Below are 21,019 nucleotides of genomic sequence, written 5' to 3' on the forward strand. Positions count from 1 at the left end.
GAGCTGCACTAGAGAAGACAACGAGTGTTATCACTATGTCAGAGACACGCTAGCTTTCCCAAGGCAGACAAACTTAGAGTGGTTACAATCATCAGGGTTTAAATCGCGCTAAAATTGATTTGATTTTGATGCAATATTTACACTGCAGAAAATATTGAGTAAAATATTACTCGCAGGCGGCTATGGTAAGGGACGTGACATTTCCCGACCAGGCGCCGAGTGCTGCCAATCACAACACACACTGGCCCAGCTAACCAATCACAGCACATTTCGTATTTCAGAAGGCGGGCTTTCATTTGATACAGGAACTATTCGAGCCGTTCATGCCAGACTGGGGAGAGAGGTGTTGTAATAATGTAAAATATGTGAAAAATCATGTGTTTTTCGAACAACCTAGTATGAGAGCCTGTTCTAGTACACCCCCAAAACAAAATCAAGACTTTGTAAACGCGCAAAATAGGACCCCTTTAATCTATAGCATACTAATGAACAATCTTACGAGAACCTTTCAAAAATGTCTATGCTGCGTTAGACATCTCATCAGTGAATTCAGCCATAATGTCATGAAGCCAAATGTCCCGTTCCTCTTGTGAAGTGTCCACCAAGAAGATAACCACCTTACAGTCCCAGGGCTGTGACGCCTCCTGCACCGATTCCAGCTGGGCTACCAGGGGCTTCTTCTCGACGTGGTTCCTGAACACAATGGAGGCCTCCTCAGACCACTGCCTGGGTTTCACGCCTGGAAAGATCAGAAACACCTTCAGATCTACAATAAAATCATACATGAACTTCTCTAAAGTAGCAAAATGAAAAGGAGCAGCTGTTTGAGATCAGTTCTTAGCTACAGCTTATACCATGTGGCCCATATGAGTCAGGGACTTTGGCCAGGAGGGATAGTCAAAACAGCACACAGTCAGTAAAGTACTTTGGTAAGCGATCTGAATGTGGAAGAGTTATATTCAGTCAGATCTCTCCAAAAGCAATTTCTTTTCAGGAGCTGTTCTCCTTTAGCAGAATTTTATTCAAACATGTATTATTTATTCCACTCGTTCAGATCAAAAATAACTTGCTTACACTTTTTCAACTTCTTCATTTATATACACTAATAACATTATTTATTTTTAATTGTATTTTACTGTATTCTATTTTTTAATGGAAGGTCACTTTGCTACACTGTTTTGTGTTTGTGTGTGTCTTTTTAAATACTGTTTAAAAGTTTGAGGTCAGCAAGATCTTTTCAGGTTTTTGAAAGAAGTCTCTCCGAGGCTGCAAATCAACAGTAATATTGTAATATTGTGAACTGAAATATAAAATTATTTCATTTCATATATTAATGTATTTTAAAATGTAACTTACTGCTGTGATGGCAAAGATAATCTTTCAGAAATAATTATAATATTCTGATTTGATGTTAAAGATTTTTTTTTAAGTTAATATCAATGTTGAAAACTTGTTGAAAACTATTCTTAAATATGAAATAGAATATTTTGTATCATAAATGTGTTTAGTAATACTGTCGGTCAATTGAATGTGTCCTTGCTGAATAAAGGTGAATTTTCTATCAATTCAAATAAATATGAAAGTCTTTCTGACTCTTTCAAATGGAGCTTATTGGCTATTGTTGATGAAACATTAACAAGAACTGGATCATAGAAAAATTATCTGATCTGAAGTAGCTGATTCTCTGAAATGAAGTAGCTGTCTAAAACAGCCTTTTCAATAAATGAAAGAGCCTTTCTAACAGGAAATGAAGTGTACCAGCCAGCTGAGCAGTGATGGCCTGGAAGGGGAGCTGGCAGAACTCCTGGGTGAGGGGCCGGAGCTGGGTGCAGCTCACCAGCTCATGTTTGCCATAGTCCAGCTGAAACACTGACACCAGACCATTGGTCAGGACTCCTTTCACCAGTGCACGGTACCAGCTGTAAAATCACACAGATGATAAGTGGTCACATGGCCTCATAAAACACATCATATGGCCCAAGCCTCTCAGTTCCAGCTCAGTTTAGCTCAAGCCCCAATTTGAAACAGCTAATAAGGTCTTCAGGATCATTAGAAACTTCCAGGCAGTTATTTTGGAGCTAAACTCCACAGGAACTCTGGACCTTTATGAGCAGAATTGAAACCCCCTGACCTAGACACATATACGAAAGCACGCTTACTTGTTTTCCACCTTGGCAGCACAGACCTGGTTCTTCTCCACTTTAAGTGGTTTCTCCTCCATCTTATTATAATGCAGAATCATCTCCCCCATCAAATTCACCAGTTTGTACATATCGTGCCATGGCTGTAGCACAAAGTGCCCAGGATGGCATGCCACTGAAACAAACACGTCCAAATTCTGCCCAATCTTGGGCAGCTCCAGCAGTGGAGGAAGAGCCAGCTTTTCAGGCGGAGAGCCGGGAGGTGCACTCTGGCTCCCCAGCGGGGATGACATCCTCTTGGGTGTGTGTGGGGCTTTATCCTGTCCATCAGTGCTGAGGCTGGAGGTCTGGATGGTGGCAGGGTTTGTCGGGGCGTTGAGGGATTTTGAGGGCCCCCGGCTGCTTAAGAAAACATCCTTCTGGTGGTTCCACAGATTAGAGTCGGCCAGCTGTTGGTTTAAACAGCAGCTTGTGTCGTGGAAGTTCTTGCTGGTGAAGAGATAAACATGAGCGAGGCGTTTGGGCTCATCCACTTTAGCTATCTAGAAAAACAAAAGCAACTGTTTTTAGTGCTTCTTTTCTGCTGTTGTTAAAGGGATAGTTCACCCAAAAATGAAAAGTCTGTCATTAATTACTCACCCTCATGTCGTTCCAAACATGTAAGACCTCCGTTCATCTTCGGAACACAAATTAAGATATTTTTGATGAATTCCGAGAGCTCTCTGACCCTCCATAGACAGCGAGGATACTACCACGGTCAAGGTCCAGAAACGTAGCAAGGACATCGGTAAAATAATCCATGTGACATCAGTGGTTCAATCGTAATTTTAAAACGCTACGAGAATAATTTTTGTGCGCGAAGAAAACAAAAATAACGACTTTATTCAACAACTCGTCTCCTCTGCGTCACCCTGGCGCCATTTTGGAGAGTATCCACTGAACATAAACAACATATGCTGTTCTGTGTCAGCCGCTCCACACGGATACGCTGTTTTCGTTCAGATCAAAGTGCAAACAATGTAGACAACGTATCCGTGTGGCGCAGCAGACACAGAACAGCCTACACTGTTTACGTTCAGTGGATACTCTGCAAAATGGCGCTAGGGTGACGCGGAGGAGATGAGTTGTTAAATAAAGTCGTTATTTTTGTTTTCTTTGCGCACAAAAAGTATTCTTGTAGCTTCATAAAATCACGGTTGACCCACTGATGTCACATGGATTGTTTTACAGATCTCCTTGCTACGTTTCTGTGCCTTGATCGTGGTAGTATCTTCGCTGTATATACAGTATGCAGGGTCAGAGAGCTCTCGGAATTCATCAAAAATATCTTAATTTGTGTTCCGAAGGTCTTACGGGTTTGGAACGACATGAGAGTGAGTAATTAATGACGGACTTTTCATTTTTGGGTGAACTATCCCTTTAAGTACTTTGTACAAGCATCTTTGTGCCTTTACTACATTTTTTTCTTACTGAAATTAGCCTCAGCTTTATGCTTGTATCTCATGTGCAAATAAAATCAAATGAAATGCAAATGTGAAGAAAGCAGCATTTGTATTGAACTGGCCTTCAAGCTGCAGTCACTGCAGTGGAGAGCCGTGTCTCTAAGCCACTGGACAGCATCTGGAGTCCATGAGTCTACGCTCACAGGCAGATCTGCCAGACAACACTTCAGCGCCTGCAGAGTGACAAATATAGGCAGACAGACAAGCTTACATATTATTCATCTAACAATTACATCAGTTCACTCAAAAATGACTTCTGTCATCACCGAGTCATCCTCATGTTATTCAAAGTATTTGTATTTATAACAAAATGTCTAAGCTGCTATCTTCATACAATGCAAGTGGATGAGGACCCTGGACAGCCTTGGATAAAATGGAAAAAAGCAGCCTGGACATTTTGGACAGCCTAACATAAAGTAATTCCTGTTTGCGAACAAAAGCAAGTATTACAGGTTTTTCATGCCTTTCATTCAAAAAAATAAAAATGAACACAAACTGCTCTGCTGTTACAAACCACTACACTCTTTAACCTCTTTGTGCCGTCATTATCTGTTGTCTGACCTGGGCCGGGGTGGAAATGAGGTCACGCAGCGTAGGAGGTGGGATCTCTCTCAACTCAGTGACCTCGATTGACGCCTGAACGCCTACATCCACAAACAAGATGTCCAGCACCCGGCTGCCATGCAGGTTTGTTATCTATGGTGAAACCACAGTGGACACAGTTTTAGACCTGAATCCCCAGGAATTATATTATATTGAACTCATAATTACTGTTCAAGAAGGAAACTCATAATTTTATGAACCTCTCCCACTTGACCATTGGACCACAATGGTCATAATGAAGAAAATTTGGTGGCTTCAGCAGTTCAAAGGTTAGTAGTTTTGTAGCAACTTCTATATTTTTGTTTGACGTGTCATATTTTACACTATATTTTATGTCATATAGTACACTACTGTTCAAAAGTTTGGGGTAGGTAAGACTTTTTAATGTTTTTGAAAGAAGTGTCTTATGATCATCAAGGCTGCATTTATTTGTTAAAAAAATACAGTAAAAACAGTAATATGGTAAAATATTACTACAATTTAAAGTAACTGTTTTAAATGTTAATATTTTTCGAAATGTAATTTATTCCTGTGGTATAAAAACTGCACTCCAGCTTTCAGTGTCACATGATTCTTTTAGAAACCATTCTAATATGCTGATTTAGTGTGGTTTTTTGAAAACCGCAATACATTTTTTAGGATTCTGTGATGAATAGAAAGTTCAAAATAACATCCATGCTAAATAAAAGAATAAATGTATTTTTAAAAAATTACCGACCCCAAACGTTTGAAATGGTATAATGTATAAGACAAATTGCTGCAGAAATGAATCGTTTTGATGTCATTACCAACAAAGCCACACACAGAAGAACCATTTTAGCATTATGAGAGATACCATAAAAATGAAAAATGTCCGAGTCTGAGGACATGAACAGCTCAGAGTCAACATGAATGCAGTGTTCCTGGTGAATGTGGGAGCAACTCCATAAAATACATTTAAATCAACTAATAGATGAAATGCTCATTTGAGGCCTTAGGACTTACAGATCTACAATAGTTGTTAATGACCCTTTTCTTTTCTTAAAGGCATAGTTCACCCAAAAATAAAAATTCTGTCATTAATTAATTAATAACCTCATGTCGTTCCAAACCTGTAAGACCTTCGTTCATCTTTGGAACACAAATTAAGATATTTTTGATGAAATCCAAGAGCTTTCCTACCCTCCATAGACAACAAGGGTACTACCACGATCAAGGACCAGAAAGGCAGTAAAGACATTGTTAAAATACTCCGTGTGACATCAGTGGTTCAATCCTAATTTTATGAAGCTACGAGAATACTTTTTGTGTGCAAAGAAAACAAAATAATGACTTTATTCAACGATTTCTTCTCTGCCGTGTCAGTCTTCGATGCGTGTTCTTGAGAGAACCATAAAGTTTTTTTGCTTTTTTGCACAAAAAGTATTCTCGTAGCGTCACAAAATTAAGATTGAAACATTGATGTCACATGGACTATTTTAACAAAGTCCTTACTTCATTTTTTGGGCCTTGAACGTGGTAGTTGCGTTGCTGTCCGTGCAGGGTCAGAAAGCTTTCGGATTTCTTCAGAAGTATTTTAATTTGTGTTCAGAAGATGAACAAAGTTCTTACAGGTTTGGAACGACATGAAGGTGAGTAATTAATGACAGAAATTTCATTTTGGGTGAACTATGCCTTAAATGCTTCTACTGACAGAGCAGACTCACCTCCACCCGGGACCATTTGCCTTTATATCGAGCCAAACAGATTTTGCCACAGAAAGGCCGTGAAACCAGCAACTCTGATGTGACCTTTTATAAGGGAAAGATATGTGAGCATATCCTGTCTGCCAGACAATGGGAGGGAACACATCATGAAATGGACATCAAGCTTCTCTACAGGGTGCTGATATGCCCTACAGTAAACAATAACTATTTAAAACACTTTGATGCCTATATTTATACACTGATGTCTATGTTAGGCACTCTAGCTCACAATCTGTGGCAGCAAGTAACTTTTTTATTAGGGATTATGTACTTGACGCCTGCCAATCCTATTAAACCCATAATCTCAATCTGTCTATTTTGGCCTCTTCACCTCCTCTAAAGAAGTCTCTAGCAACATATTTGAAGCAGCACATACAGAGATTATGCCTGTTGCAAGTGCGGCACCTGGGAATGTAAATAGTTTTCGGTCCTCTCCAGAATTTCGTTGAGTTTAGTAAGGCCTCTGGAGGGCACCTGACAGTAGATCGTCCCATCTGAGCAAACGCTGCTCACATTCACATTCATGTAGGCACTGTTCAACTATGACAGAATACAAATGTATTTGTCATTCACTTAATCACTGGTTAACACACATCACATTAAAGGGGTCATATGATGCTTTTTTAAAGATCATTATTTTGTGTATTTGGTGTAACAGAATATGTTGACATGCTTTAATGTTCAAAAAACACATTATTTTTCAAATACTGTACATTATTGTAGGTCCTCTATACCCCGCCTCTCTCAAACGCTTCGTTTTCTACAAAGTCCCTCCTTCCGACAAGCGCAGTCTGCTCTGATTGGCCAGCTGACCCAGTGCATTTTGATTGGCTGAACACCGCAAGCACTCGTCGAAAATGTAGCGCCCCTTACCATAATCGCGAGCTTCAGCTTTCAAAATAAATGTAAAGACAGAGCCCGAAAGGGGAACAGAGTCGCGTGACAGACACAGTGATGAAGCTGGTATGTGTGCAGTACACAAGCCACGGTTAAGACAGCTGACTCCACTGTGATGTGAGTTCCCCCCTCTCCCCCTCCCTCTCCCTCTCTCTCTCTCCATTTGAAACTTTTGAGTATTGATTATGCAACAGTTCTAGTCCACAAATTTGATTGGCTAAGCAGATTTCCAAAAGCACTGATATAATTGGTGCAAGTACTGTGGTAGTGTGATAGTTTGGACCATGCTTTTTGGACATGCTATCTTGTCAGTAACATAGTATTCTTGAGGCACATTAGCATTACAGTATTTTTTTTAGATAGGAGGGTTTCATTGTAATTGCAAACACTTTTTGGTTACCTTTAAGGGACTCTCTAAGGATTTGTCTTGTAGAGCTTTCATACAGGCAGCATTGATGTTGATATCATCATCTTGTGATGTGTCATACAGGACCACCAGAGGCACTTCCTGACGCACTAAGATCTCAGCCAATAGGATCTTGCCAGTGGCTATTGACTCAAACCTCTTCAGTACTGCCTGCTCCTGACTGAATGACTCCAGGCCTGAAACAAATTGATATAAAGACAATAGTTTACATTAATGTGAAACTAGTTTGTCTGTGAATTCATAACTGAATGCAAATCTCACCTGCTAGTTTACATTTGGTGGCTTGGAAAGGCAATCTATAAAACTTCTCATGTAACTCAAATAGTTTGCTCTTGCTGATGACTTCAGAAAAGCCATGATCCACGTAGTACACCTGTTTAAACATCAACATACAAGTGCAGTAATAATTATTACAAAAACACAAGAGCATTATCTTTATTTATCTATATTGCACAAATGTATCACAGATCTAAACAGCCTCAGTTCTACAAAAGAAAACCACAATGATCCACTGTGAACTACACTATTGGTTCTCTACCAGGGGGTCGGAAATAATTTAAAGGGATAGTTTACCCAAAAATGAAAATTCTGTCATTAATTACTCACCCTCATGTCGTTCCAAAGACCTTTGTTCAAATTCGGAAAACATGAGGGTGAGTAATTAATTTTTGGGTGAACTGTCCTTTTAAAACAACACAAAAACAAGCTTTTAAATAAGCTAAAACGTCTAACAATAAAGATGTTTATGTTGTTTCTTCAACAACTGTGTCACGGTCTTGGATACCTGAATATGTGAGGGAATTTTAGATTTCTAGACCTGGAGAAGTCATGGAAATGAAAAATACAAAAAATCTTAAAAATTCATGGAAATTTCTGTCATGAATATAAATTATGTCTTTTTAAGTAGAAATTGCGGATAAATTTGTGATTTGTGTGATTTCTGGAAGTCATATAAATTCATTATTGAAAACTAAAGCACATTCACCTAACCCTACAGAATTTTCTTATTTTAATTGTAATATAATTTAATATAATTATTTTAGTTCATTCTTTTAATATATTGCTCCTAGCTAGGGCTGTCAAATTTTTTTTTCAAATTTCGAATATTTGTCGAGTTTAAAATAAAAATCCACATTCGAATGCAAAAACGTTGCATTCGAATTTTAGGTGTGCGTTAAGGAGGCAGCCTTATAAGTGGCGCACGAGATGCGATGACGATATAAGTGTCATTGCATTTTAATGTTTTTGTTAACCTATCCAGTAGACGCCACTAGATGCGGCGCTACTGCGTTGTTAATTACAAATATTGCGGGAAAAGAGAACATCACTGCGGAGATCTTGTTTACGTCAAAACTTAAACCAAGCCGTTCACACAGAACGCATATTTTGCGCATTTTCTAGAGGGACGTCTATTACCGTTGCACTCGCATCTCGCACAAATGAGCCTCATGTTTAGAAAGCCATGTAAAATTAATGCAAGTTCAACTTTGAAAAAGCATACCTCGAGACTTTATGGTGGGTTTTTTCCCCATCCCACTGCAACTCGTGTTTTTAAATGAAAAATGTACTCTGTGTGATTTCGTTTTTTTGTATTAAACTATGCATAAGTACATGATGCTGTTTTGTTTATAGTTGTTTAAGCAACTTAATTATAATTGGTTTATAAACATTATGCACTTTGAATAAACGTGCATTAGTAATATTTTGCTCGATGCGCCCTCTTGTGGCCTTAAGAGAGAACCCAAAAGCTTTTCTTCACCCTAACTGAAATTATGCATTTTAAATTCGAATATAATTTGAATTTTGATCATATTTAAGTAAAAAATTCTAATTTAGTTTTTTAGCTATTTTGTACTCCTAGCTTCTGAAAAAAGAAAACAAACATATTTGTCATTACAGCAGAAAAACCAGAAATATCTCACCCTACAGGGTAGCCTTTGAATACTGTCTTGGATAATGTGGGGCCTTAAAGTCAAAAAGGTTGAGAACCACTACACTACTCTATTATGTTCAGAAGTGTTCTTCAATGACCCCATAACGCACCTTGACCTTGTCGGCCATGACCTCACAGACTTGTGCTCGGAGGATCTCCTCCTCTTCCTCAGCACATACAGCAGTCAGCTGACCTGTTAATGGTGAAGTCAGAGCCACCTTGTTGCTGTCTTGCCCATAGAACTCTCTCATTTCATCTTCTAACTTCTCCTGTGCCTTAGAGTAACCTTCACCTATGTACCTGCATATAAACAGACAAACACACTTCATCAAGAGTACAACAGTGGCCATCAACTTTTACAGTGGCCTGACAGATTTTCCCTCAGCGGGCATTTCCAAAAATTCTTCAATCAAAGAATTCTATTCTCTGATCCAATCCAACCTGCTCTGAGATGAATCTAAGCAAAGGCATGATAAAGGTCACACCCCTCATGATCTATAGAATATTGATTATAAATCGCACCTCAGAATGATGCTGTTTGTGTCACCTGCTTCCACCACCAGGACAGAAGGGTATTCCTCTCTAGGGATGACAAGAGGAGGAACAGTCTGGCTGCTCAAACTGCGCTCTACTGCTTCTTTCGTCTCTGAGCCAGCCAATCCCGACTGGTTACGGTTCTCGTCTTCTACTACTTTTGCATACAGAATTGCTCTTTTGGGGTTGTCCGGCATGGGGTAGTCAATCGTGCATATATCTGAAAGCAGGGTGAGGTGGTCCAGCACAAACTCCGGTAGTTTACATTTATATGTGTCCTGATACAGTTTAGGCAGAGCGTGGGCCCACAGGCCACTGCTGTATTTCAAGAGCAGATCTCCAAGCTTCTGCTTGACGTCGGGTGTTAGATCCCTAGGGGATGCCGGAGTGCTTGATTTGGAAGTGGCAGATGATCTTTGAGTCTGAGGTTTTTTGTGATGAAATGGGGATTTGTCATGGGTGGGGGGTGTAGCAGCACTATGTGGGGTAATCTGGCTAGTTTCTTTAGCAGGGTACAGCAGCAACTCTTGAGGTTTGGTACTGCATGGTTTTTCAACCTGCAAACCGAACAACAAGACAGCATTTTTATTCTGCAGACAAATACACAGAGCTAATGTATTAATCATTTATGCACAATTGAGTTTGAGGTCTCGACCGAACAAACGGGACCTTTCCTAATCAATGGGCATTTATCAACCACTTTACCATACTGGATGCCACTAAACCTAGCCCCAAGTGGGTTAGCAAATCAGGTAAAGCAGTTGTAAGCACCCACAGCCTGTGGAATGCCCTTAATTGAATGGGCAAAGCCCTGGGGTACTGCAGAAACCTATACTTGGGCAGACTTCTGGCTGCCATCTGGTGGCACTGTGACTTGGGAAATACAACAGCCAATTCCCAACCAATTCCTGTTTCCCTTTTTGTGATTAACGTAATCCCTCACCATGACAACACTATTCGAGATATCCACCTTTTTCTTCATTGCGGAAGTAAGTCTATGGGTGAGACTTCCGGTTCATTAGCCGCTGTAGGTAAATAACGAGGAGAATAACAACGTACAGTAAACGGTAAAACTGTTTGCACTACAATCCAGTGTGTTCATAATTAATATAATACATTAAAATAATATGATAAGACACACCAATTTTCAATATCAAGCAGCAAAACGAACTGTTTTGTACAGCTAAAAATAGCTGGATGCAGATGAGACCGGAAGCCAGACCCATAGAATTTACAAATGGCCGCGCCCATTTTTACAACAAAAAAAAGGTGGATAAGTGTCTTGGCGTAATGTTGACCAAGTTTGGTGAGAATCACATGAATTGTCTTCAATTCTCTCTCCAACCCTTAGAATTAAACTGGCAAATATGGAGAGCGGTAGGTGCTACACACAGCCAGGAACAACAAAAGAACAAGGCAAATGTGCATTATGTTAATGAGTTTGGATTTCTGACTTCAAAACTGTCTTATAACAATAAAAAGTATTTTTGAACTTGGGAGGATATTTTAAGTTCTGAAGGTTGCAATTTGTTTTCATAAATTGATTCTCATGTCTTGATCCCTTTAATGACACAATTACACATAATGCTACTGTGTTCTAATGACATCAGATGACAGGCTAATCAGGCATCTGTAAACTTACAGTACAAATGTGCGTCCAGTGTTCCAGGTCTTTCAGGGCTTCACTGGGTAGGTCTTGTTTATAATGCTCTCGATACAGCTGAGGCAGCTTGGATACCCAGAGGCCATTGCTGTGCTTGTTAAGAACCTCTTTAAGACGGGACTGCACCAGCTTGGGACTGTAAGGCGCAGAATGAGGCACCCTGGGTTTTGATGGAGTTGTGTTTTCATTCAGGATAGAAGGGGCTAGAAATATCAACAACACAAATGCTGCAGCTTATTAGCAATACTGCACTGCCAAACTATAAACTAAAACCATAAAATCATAAACAGATGCTAAATAAATTTGCAGCGAATCAGACTCTATTCATTAAGTCTTATAGCAATTTTGTCATTATTTATTCACCCAAGAAATTTGACTTTCCATTTATGACATTTTTTTCCCTTTCTGGGTGAACTATCACTTTAAGATATAGCCCATAGCAACATCAGAACTGAAGGCATGTAGTCCTGAGAGATCCCTCTGTGTAACAGCGGGAGGTTTTTGCCTGCTTGAGACAGAAGTTGACTGTTCTCTTTTCATCCTTAATGAACATCCCATGTCTGGAATGTTTTCTGGGACAGGAAGTTAAGTTAGAGACTCCAGGATAACTATAACCTTTAAACGAGTTTCTTGTGGAGAGAAATGTTTAGACACCCTGCATATTGAACACTTTTCCCACCCAAAATTTGCTCACCATTGCTCTGCTGTTGGCTTTGGGAGAGATGGCCATGGACTTCTTTTTGGAATCTGGAGGGAAGTGTCATTCTTTTGTCTGATCTAGGGGGGAAAAACATGAGATTATATTAAGGAGAACCTGAAATTTGACATTTTTGGTTAATATATTGCAAGATTTTAACTAACCTTTTACCCCCAAATTTCATTTGTTGATAGAGTGTATCCAGTATTATAAAACAGTCATTCAACACTCTTTCCAATGAACCAGATCTCTTTATGTGGACCAAAAGCAACCAGTTCTCATTTTGGTCCATAAGAAGGGACTTCAGTCCACAATTTTTTAATCATGCCTTTTTTTTTGGCATCAGCTATTTGCACTAAGTGTAAATAGCGATATATGCTATTTACACTATGTGCAAATAGCAACAGATGTTACTTATACTAAGTAAAATTAGCATATTTTCTTAGAGAAAGATGCTATTTACACTAAGCAAAAATAGCGTATTTGCTTAGTGATAGATGCCATTGAAACTAAGTGCAAATAGCCATAGCTTCTATTTACACTATGTAAAAATAGCAGTATTTTCTGCTATTCATACTACTTATTGCAAATAATGGCAATTATCTGCACCTCAGTATTGTAGTACATTATAAAACAGTCTGCAATATTAACGTATTGAGTGTAAATTATACGTTTTATTAAAATTATTAAATGGATGCTGAACCCTAACCCTACCCGATACTTAATTTTCAACTTTTCGATTATTTTCCTTCATTATTATTGAAAATGAATGCCTTTCCGATGCGATAAGTTATGTGAAAAGGGAAAAGAACGAGTTCGGCAAAAGGCGGATTCGAACTCGGGTCGATCGCGTCAAAAATCTGCACTATGCGTTTTACCACTTACGCCAATGGAGATGTTCTTTGACAGCTGTCTTTTGTAATTTTGTCTAGCCCAATCACATGTTGGTGGGCGGAGTTAGTGTAAATAGCCTCTGCCAACAAGGCGGGATATTTGCACTTAGTGTAAATAGACACTCCATTTTTTTTTCTCATTATAATTAACTCTTGATGACTTCATCTTTGGCATTCCACCGAAACAAAGTCAGCATGAAAATTCACCCTATCTTTATTCATTTATTTATTTGACGGTGTAATGCCGTCAAAATGTCTTAACTTCTATCTTCCCTTGAAAAGATATCTCAAAACCCAAACATCAACCAATGGACAGAACCAAGCTGGCACCCTACATTTTTTGCTTTTTTTGATAATCTGTTTCACACTTACGTCCATCAAAATACTAAAGAAAATATAATGATGCAAAATAGGATTATGTTACAGAAAAAAATAATTCATGAAAACAAATGCAAATTTAATACTCCATTATTGCCGAGTCATCCTCCTAATCTGTGTAATTAATTGGTCAGCTTAATTCTGCTGTAAAATAGCCTAGTAGAGTTTTCATAAACTAAACAGACAGGAGGGATATAGAGCAAATAATACAATGGTGATAGTAAGGACAAAAGCAGACATTTTGGCAAAGTGCTGCAGCATGATAAAGCAGGGGTGTGGAGGTCTTTTTGCATATGATTCTAGGTGTCAGATGACCCAAACTCCCCCTCAACCTGTACCAAAGGGAAAATGCTGATTCATTGTGGACTGGTTTAGAATGGATAATCTGTGAGAGAATGGAGGGAGGATTAACAAACCCCAGTACACCCGCTTAACTCTGCCACCCTCCGCACCCTCACAGCCATTGTGTGTGTGCCACAGTAAGTGATAGAGAACACAATTCTAAAGAGTGAGGTCAGTTGTTTGCTCTCAATGGTTTTTGGCTGGAGTGATTTCACACACACACACACACACACACACACAGACAGCACCCTTCATTCGACTGCTGAATAAGCACTGGGTTCAGACAACCTTCAGCTGAACTGCTCTCTGTTATTGCCAATCAAGTCAGACAGTATCAACAGCTAGAGACACGTAGTTGCAAAACTGGAAAATTAAGAGTTGTTTCTGTTGACTCATTAGGACTTGATTTGTATTCTCAGCTACTTGCTCGGCAAAATGCTGCTCACACAATAGGAGCGTTTACTTTAAAAGATGCTTTTTCATATGAAAGTGTCAGCTGTACTTTTTATCTTTCAATATAGGAATTTCAAAGTACTTTAACTTATTTATTTGTAGCTCTTAATGTGGCTATAATGCAAGGTTTTACCTATTTTATTGCATTTTATCACTGTTTGAGACTTGACAGGCTTTGTGTTTTTGAGTCTTTCACCTTTCTGAGGGAAGGGAGGGTCTTCTTGTGGGTGTGTTGTGGAGTCTGCCTCCTTTCCCATCAGACTGGGAGTCCCTCAAGCTTCCTGTGTGAGGAAGGGGGTCTCCATGTCCTCCTCCACGACCTCCACCTCGCCCCAGATGTCCACGATGGTCGGGCTGTCTCAAAGATGTCCTTGGCCTTGCTATGAAGGAGATGAGACAATATCTAAATCAAAAAAGTCAAATATATAATCTAATATATAAGACTGAAAATAACACGCATATAATTCCAGGCCTATTTCCTATCTACAGAGACAGAATTTGAAGCATTCGAGTGTCCTGTGACCCTTTTACAGTGCTTTGTAATGACAGGAATTTCCTTGAACAACCATTTCTATCAACATACTGCAATTAAAGCACACTTTCTCACATGGACACTATTATTGCTGGATTACACTGTGTCTTTACCGGGTACTAGAAAAACAAACAGAAACCACTATAATCAGTGGTTCTGTCTACACTGCATGCATGCCACGACGAGTCACCGACAGTAAAATGATGCAGTAAGCAGCATTTTCTAACAATAATATCAACAAGATGAAAAAAATGTGTATATCTCTGATTGTCAGAAGACAATAAAGGATGCAAACCCACCATAAAAGTATCATAAAATTGGTCCATACGACTCATATGTTCTAAAGCCATACAACAGCTTTGTGTAACAAACAGACTACAATGTTGTCGTTTTTTTCTCCGATGGGTTGTTAACTGCTGTGATTGGATCTCTGATCAACGAGTCAGTGAGTGGAACCTGAGACAATATCACTCTGACTCATGCTGTTATTTTCAACCAGATCAATGGATTAACTGAAAAAAATCCAACTCAAAAGAACAATTTGTTCACAAATCAAATATTACATGCTTCTCTCATAAAAACATATGTCAGACGAATGGCAATATTTTTAGTGAACTGTGACTTAGATATCTGTCTGTTCTTCACACAAAACAGTCATATAGCTTCAGAAGACTTGGAATATTGATAACAGTAATATGGACCGCTTTTATGGGTAGATACTGCTTTTGCTCGTTTTGTGCACCATTTCTCCTTTTTATTCCTTGGAAGAAAGACAAACACACATGTTGGGAACAACATGGGAGAAAGTAAAAAGCAACAGATTTTTTTTTTCTCTGATCTCTTTAACAAATCCTATAGAAACAACAGAACAAATACTATTTTTATAGAAACTACAAAAATATCAGCTTGTGCTTAATCCTTTAATCAAACAGATGAAGCCAAACACTGTAAGCTAGATCAAACATATATCATTGCACACAAATCAGTTTAGTTAACAGACAATCTATAAGGTATAACTCTGCACATTCTCCAACTAGATAACCATGAAGTTTCTGGAAGTCAGCATAATCACGAGAAATTAGAACATGCACCAAAATATTACTCTCCTCTTTACACATAGCATTTGAAATGCAACAGCAGCTGCAAACTAGTCTCGACTAAATAACAATTACATCATACTCACACTGTGTCAACAGGACTTCAAACCCATTTTCTCTCATACACATTCAATATGACATCATTCCACTAACCTGACTGTAACAGAATGACATCATATCATCCAACCCGGCAGTAAACTCAGCCGACTGCTTGCTAACAGCGCAAGCCGTCCAACCGGTCTAGCGTGGAAAAGTGGCAGCAATTTAACACCTTATCACTGTCTACAGCCCTCCTGAGATAAGCGCTCCACAGGCTGATCGTTTCTGCAAGACAGCGGATGGTGAGCTAAGTAGAACAGAAACAGGCAGAGCATCACCACAGCAGCGGCAGTTGAGTCATTAAATAACAGATGAGGAGAAAAAAAAGAAACGTTTTCAGACAATCCTCCCATGAACAGTCACGCAGGCTATGCTGTACCTCTCCACAACACCGCAGTCTCCAAACCTCCCTCTAGGTCAATACAGATGCCCGCTTTCTGCTGTATCACGGCAAGCCAAGTAAATACTGAGTCACTGATCAAGGGACAGCGTGAGCGCAGAAAACCCTGAAGCTGACAGTGAGTTTGCAGCTCCCAGAACAGCCGCAACCTGTAATCTGAATGATCTAATGCAGAGCTTTATTCTTAGTACATCCAGAACTGTGCTCACATCCTCAGAGGAGTTTAAATAGGCCACACGCACAACCAAAAAAGACACGGGATGCACAGGACACTAGCATACATTCTCTTTAAAATGTCTCATGGATAACATGTTGCATTCACAGTCACATCTAACAAAACTGTAAACTAAAATATGCTTTAATGTAACTTCTACTGAAACTTGCATTTCACGTATTTGTAATTATACCTGTTTGTAAAGATTATGTTGAAATGTAGTACATTTCAAATATATTAACTATAAATGTAGCATTGCATAACACTACAGTTAAAATTATAATGAAGTACTTTACATGTGCTTTCGACAACAAATCAAAATAAATGTACTTCTTTAAAGCATGGCAATAGATTATTAAATTAACGATTATTTCAAATGTGCTTTTAGCATACATTCTCTATGTGTGACCCAGAACCACTAAACCAGTCATAAGGGTCAATTTTTCTGAATGCTGAATAAATAAGCTTTCCATTGATGATTGTTAGGACGGGACAATATTTGGCCGAGATACAACTATATGAAAATCGGGAATCTGACGGTGCAAAAAAATCAAAATATTGAGAAAATCGCCTTTAAAGTTGTCCAAATGAAGTTCTTAGCAATGCATATTACTAAACAAAAATTAAGTTTTGATATATTTGCAGTAGGAAATTTACAAAATATCTTCATGGAACATGATCTTTACTTAATATCTTAATGATTTTTGGCATAAAAGAAAAATCAATCATTTTGACCCATACAATGTATTTTTGGCTATTGCTACAAATATACCCCAGCGACTTAAGACTGCTTTTGTGCTCCAGGGTCACATATAATGTATTCTGAATAACACTTTAAAGTAAGAGTTGCATGCACAGTCATATTTAACAAAACTAATCAGAGTCTCACCATTCAGTGCAAGAGGAGCTGCTGGTTTGACTCTCATTTGACAGTTCACCACTTGAGGTTGGCCGGTCCTCTTAGCTGTGCGCTGACGGGCCGCAAGCTTAGCTACGTGGGTCATCTCGTTTCCTGTGGTAGCATGGCATACCACCTATGGGTTTTTAACCATTTAAAGTTTTAGTATTCATGTATCCCTGCTGAATAACTGAATTTCAAAAGGTAAGGGAGAGACTTACCTCCCCAGACTGCCCTTTATCCAGTTTCACGACCGAAGGCATGCTGTGCAGGAGGGCATCCAGCGTGGCATACCCCAACTGTTTATAAGGTATGAGCTCACCCGTCAGGTCTTTATACTCTACCTGCAGGTTAGACAGTGACACGCCACTCTTAGCGGACTGGAGCACTGCCCGTACCATCTTCTTCACCAGTTCCTCATCTGCCATCTGAAAAACAACAAGGAGACACTACTGTTCAAATGTTTGCATTTGGTGAGATGTTTTAATTTTTTTAAAGAAGTCTCTTATGTCACCACTTGAGGTTGGCCGGTCCTCTTAGCTGTGCGCTGACGGGCCGCAAGCTTAGCAACGTGGGTCATCTCGTTTCCTGTGGTAGCATGGCATACCACCTATGGGTTTTTAACCATTTAAAGTTTTAGTATTCATGTATCCCTGCTGAATAACTGAATTTCAAAAGGTAAGGGATAGACTTACCTCCCCAGACTGCCCTTTATCCAGTTTCACGACCGAAGGCATGCTGTGCAGGAGGGCATCCAGCGTGGCATACCCCAACTGTTTATAAGGTATGAGCTCACCCGTCAGGTCTTTATACTCTACCTGCAGGTTAGACAGTGACACGCCACTCTTAGCGGACTGGAGCACCGCCCGTACCATCTTCTTCACCAGTTCCTCATCTGCCATCTGAAAAACAACAAGGAGACACTACTGTTCAAATGTTTGCATTTGGTGAGATGTTTTAATTTTTTTAAAGAAGTCTCTTATGTTTCTTAAGGCTGCATTTATCTGATCAAATTTACAGTAAAAACAGTAATATTGTGAAACGTTATTATTTAAAATAACTGTTTCAATGTAGTTTCAAATGTAGTTTATTCCTGTGATGATAAAGCTGTGTTTTCAGCAGTCATTAGCCTTCAGTGTCACATGATCCTTCAGAAATCATTCTAATATGCTGATTTGGTGCTAAAGTAACATTTCTTCTTATTATATTGAAAACAGTTGTGCTGCTTAATATTATACATTTCTTTGAGAAAGTTCAAAAGAACAGTATTTATTTGAAACAGAAATTGTTAATCGTACCAATGTAAAAGTCTTTACTATGAATTTAATGCACCCTTTACTGCACTAAAGTATTAGGCTAGTTTCTTCCAAAAAAAAAAAGTTGCCCCCAAGAGTAGTGTACCTTTAAACTTGATACCAATAAAACAATTTTGCACCAACAGATCACTGTAAAGCCACATTGGCAGAATAAACAGTGCTAGGTGGTCAGAGGTCACACAACTGTTAATGGGTTTATGAGTCCTGCATCGATCTTCTTTATGCTAAAGAATGTTATTGATTACAACACATATAAAGCTACTGGACAATCAATGACCATATCTGATAGCAGACAAACAGTTAAATATGTTTTAGAATAGATCTCATCAAGTCTTGTTTATCCAAACTTAACATCGGCAGGTAAGAGTATGCAACTGTGGTACTACTGGCATTTCATGTCATTTTAATTTTTTGGTATGGGCAAAGTGGTATTGCTGATGTGACTAATGAATTGAGCAAAGCACATTGCCTTCTAGACTAGCCGGTCACAACCAGACAGTTAAAGCTGCACAAATGGATCATCTCATAACACACTGTTTATTCGTTTTATGGCCAGTCAGAATGGCTTATGTTCAAGAAAGCAAGAGCCAACACCAGCAGTTTAAATCAGCAAGTATCCATAGAAACCACTTACAAACCCGTGTGAATGAGAAATACACTTGAGCATACTTTTAAAAAGAGTACTTATTATGGAAATAATACACCTCAAAAGAATATATTTAACTGTGAACTGAATGTAACGTTTTCAAACACTTAACTGTACATATAAACTGCATAATTATAGTTTATATTTATATTAAATACACTTAGCTGAACTTTAGAGTGATTTTTGGCCCACTTGAGTAGGATTACAATAAGCAGGCAAAATCTTTATATGTAATTTCATAATTACTTCTGTCTTTGAAATGTGGTTAAAGTCTTCTGCTGAAGTCTTCTTTAATGACAAGTATTTGTGGTAAATATACTTTAAAGTCATTTTTATTGAAACTCGTTTGTCATGTATGTCATATATTTGTAATTACGCATGTAATAATTAAATTGCAACTTAGTACATTTACAATACGTTACCTTTGTAATATTATATAACACAATACAGTTAAAATAACTATCAAGTACTTTACGTGTGCTTTAGTACTGCATGTTAGTCAACACATCAAAAGAAATGTATGTCTTTAAAGTACAACAAAAGAAAATACTATTAACAAATGTATTTACATTTTTATTTTGACATGACAAAGTGCCCTTTTAAAAAATGTACTTAAGTGTCTTTACACTCTAAAAAAATGCTGGGTTAAATACAACCCAGTGCTGGGTAAAATAGGGACAAACCCAGCAATTGGGTTGTTTTGACCCAGCGGTTGGGTTACTACCCAGAAGGTTGGGTTAAACATTTAATCAAACCGCTGGGTCAAAACAGCCCAATTGCTGGGTTTGTCCCTTTTTTACCCAGCACTGGGTTAGTTGAAATTTGATGTAAGTTAGTGTATTTACAGCAGGAAAGTTGACACAATGAGCATACATCATATTTACAGTGTACGCGTTAAAGAATTTCTCCAAATGTCTCACTATAAACATGTTTTAAATGTGTGTTCTGAAGTTTAATTTCACTTATTTGAACCTGGTGATTATTCGTGGTCTGTTTAGCTGACTGTCAATCAAAGTTACAGCAGTAGCTAGAAACTGATACTCGCGCGCGTCTCTCTTCCGCCAAAGCTGCTTAAATATAAAGCGTCGAGTTCAGATACTTTCACAATGTCTCAGCTCTTACCGCTCAATGGATGTGGGTCGGTCAGGCCGGGTTAGATGACAGTGACTGGCTCTGTGAGACTGGTCGCGGTGTCCTCCTCGCGGTTTGTCCCGCAGGCGGAGAGTGTGAGTCCCGTTGAGAGCTGCTCGCACCATCCCATCTGTAATTACACACAACGCGCATGCGCAGTACACACACAGCATAAGCAGGTACAAAAGACTACTGATGTATTGTATTATACTGTCCTTTTACTGTGTTTTTTTGGATTACTTTGTTATTGTTTTATCCTTTTAAACTTATATTGGTAGAAAAACGATTTCGTTGAAAAGGAAAAGAGCATTTGCTCGACCAAACGTACATTGAATCGCATTTTAACATTCAATACGCCTTAATTGCTATTTATTTGATTATATTTTTGTTACTGGAAGATCCAGCTAATAGCTAGTTCTAGCTGGTTCAAGCTGGTTATTAGCTGGTCAAAGCTGGTGGACCAGCTTGGCTGAGCTGGGGAATCATTTAGTTGTTTTGC

General features: G+C 38.8%; 2 protein-coding genes across 2 annotated transcripts; both read right to left on the reverse strand.

Annotated features, from left to right (window-relative positions):
- Nucleotides 1-410: 410 nt before the first annotated feature.
- LOC107597872 (tudor domain-containing protein 7B-like) lies at nucleotides 411-17,855 on the reverse strand. Its single transcript, XM_016289067.1, has 16 exons — nucleotides 17,649-17,855; nucleotides 17,419-17,563; nucleotides 14,384-14,567; nucleotides 12,119-12,201; nucleotides 11,404-11,627; nucleotides 9,750-10,318; nucleotides 9,338-9,527; nucleotides 7,556-7,667; nucleotides 7,268-7,470; nucleotides 6,376-6,510; nucleotides 5,932-6,015; nucleotides 4,205-4,339; nucleotides 3,706-3,816; nucleotides 2,160-2,683; nucleotides 1,759-1,919; nucleotides 411-739 (listed from the first exon to the last, which is right to left on the reverse strand). The coding sequence occupies exons 1-16, from the start codon at nucleotides 17,853-17,855 to the stop codon at nucleotides 519-521; spliced, it is 3,288 nt and encodes a 1,095-aa protein (XP_016144553.1). The 3' UTR covers nucleotides 411-518.
- A 77-nt stretch (nucleotides 17,856-17,932) lies between these two features.
- Nucleotides 17,933-20,636, reverse strand: LOC107597899 (tudor domain-containing protein 7B-like). The gene is made up of 3 exons (XM_016289103.1): nucleotides 20,512-20,636; nucleotides 18,123-18,329; nucleotides 17,933-18,037 (listed from the first exon to the last, which is right to left on the reverse strand). Exons 2-3 carry the CDS (start codon nucleotides 18,327-18,329, stop codon nucleotides 17,933-17,935), a joined length of 312 nt encoding a protein of 103 aa, XP_016144589.1. The 5' UTR covers nucleotides 20,512-20,636.
- Between the last annotated feature and the right edge of the window lie 383 nt (nucleotides 20,637-21,019).

This window comes from Sinocyclocheilus grahami, unplaced genomic scaffold, assembly GCF_001515645.1.
Source record: "Sinocyclocheilus grahami isolate Dianchi unplaced genomic scaffold, SAMN03320097.WGS_v1.1 scaffold240.1, whole genome shotgun sequence".
NCBI lineage: Eukaryota > Metazoa > Chordata > Actinopteri > Cypriniformes > Cyprinidae > Sinocyclocheilus > Sinocyclocheilus grahami.